Source organism: Eimeria mitis, genomic scaffold, assembly GCF_000499745.2.
Source record: "Eimeria mitis Houghton genomic scaffold, Emh_scaff7558, whole genome shotgun sequence".
Taxonomy (NCBI): domain Eukaryota; phylum Apicomplexa; class Conoidasida; order Eucoccidiorida; family Eimeriidae; genus Eimeria; species Eimeria mitis.
The window spans coordinates 1,903-2,262 of NW_013575535.1; the positions used below are offsets into that span (position 1 = coordinate 1,903).

The 360-nt window shown below is 34.4% G+C and overlaps 1 protein-coding gene across 1 annotated transcript in view; it reads right to left on the reverse strand.

The window, feature by feature from the left end:
- EMH_0091940 (uncharacterized protein) overlaps positions 1–221 on the reverse strand; it is a gene marked incomplete at both ends in the record, with an annotated part of 1,424 nt that extends 1,203 nt beyond the window's left edge. Inside the window, one exon of the mRNA XM_013501779.1 lies at positions 213–221. Within this exon, the coding sequence (XP_013357233.1) occupies positions 213–221 (9 nt within the window). The remainder of the gene's footprint in view (positions 1–212) is intronic.
- Between the last annotated feature and the right edge of the window lie 139 nt (positions 222–360).

The window sequence follows — 360 nt, forward strand, 5'->3', positions numbered from 1 at the left end:
AATATAAAAAGAAAAATAACAACAACCCCACCAATATAAAAATATAAAAAAATAAAAAAAAGAAGAAAAAGAATAAATAAATAAAAAATTTAATAAATATAATAACAACAACCCCACCACCAGCCAAAGAGAAACAGCAGCAATAACAACATACACATAAAAACAAAAACCCTAAACCCTAAACCCTAAACCCTAAACCCTAAACCCTAAACCCTCAACATCCCCCTAACCCTAAACCCTAAACCCTAAACCCTAAACCCTAAACAGAACAACAGCAACAGCACAAATCCCCCTAAACCCTAAACCCTAAACCCTAGACCCTAAACCCTAGACCCTAAACCCTAAACCCTAAACCCTAAA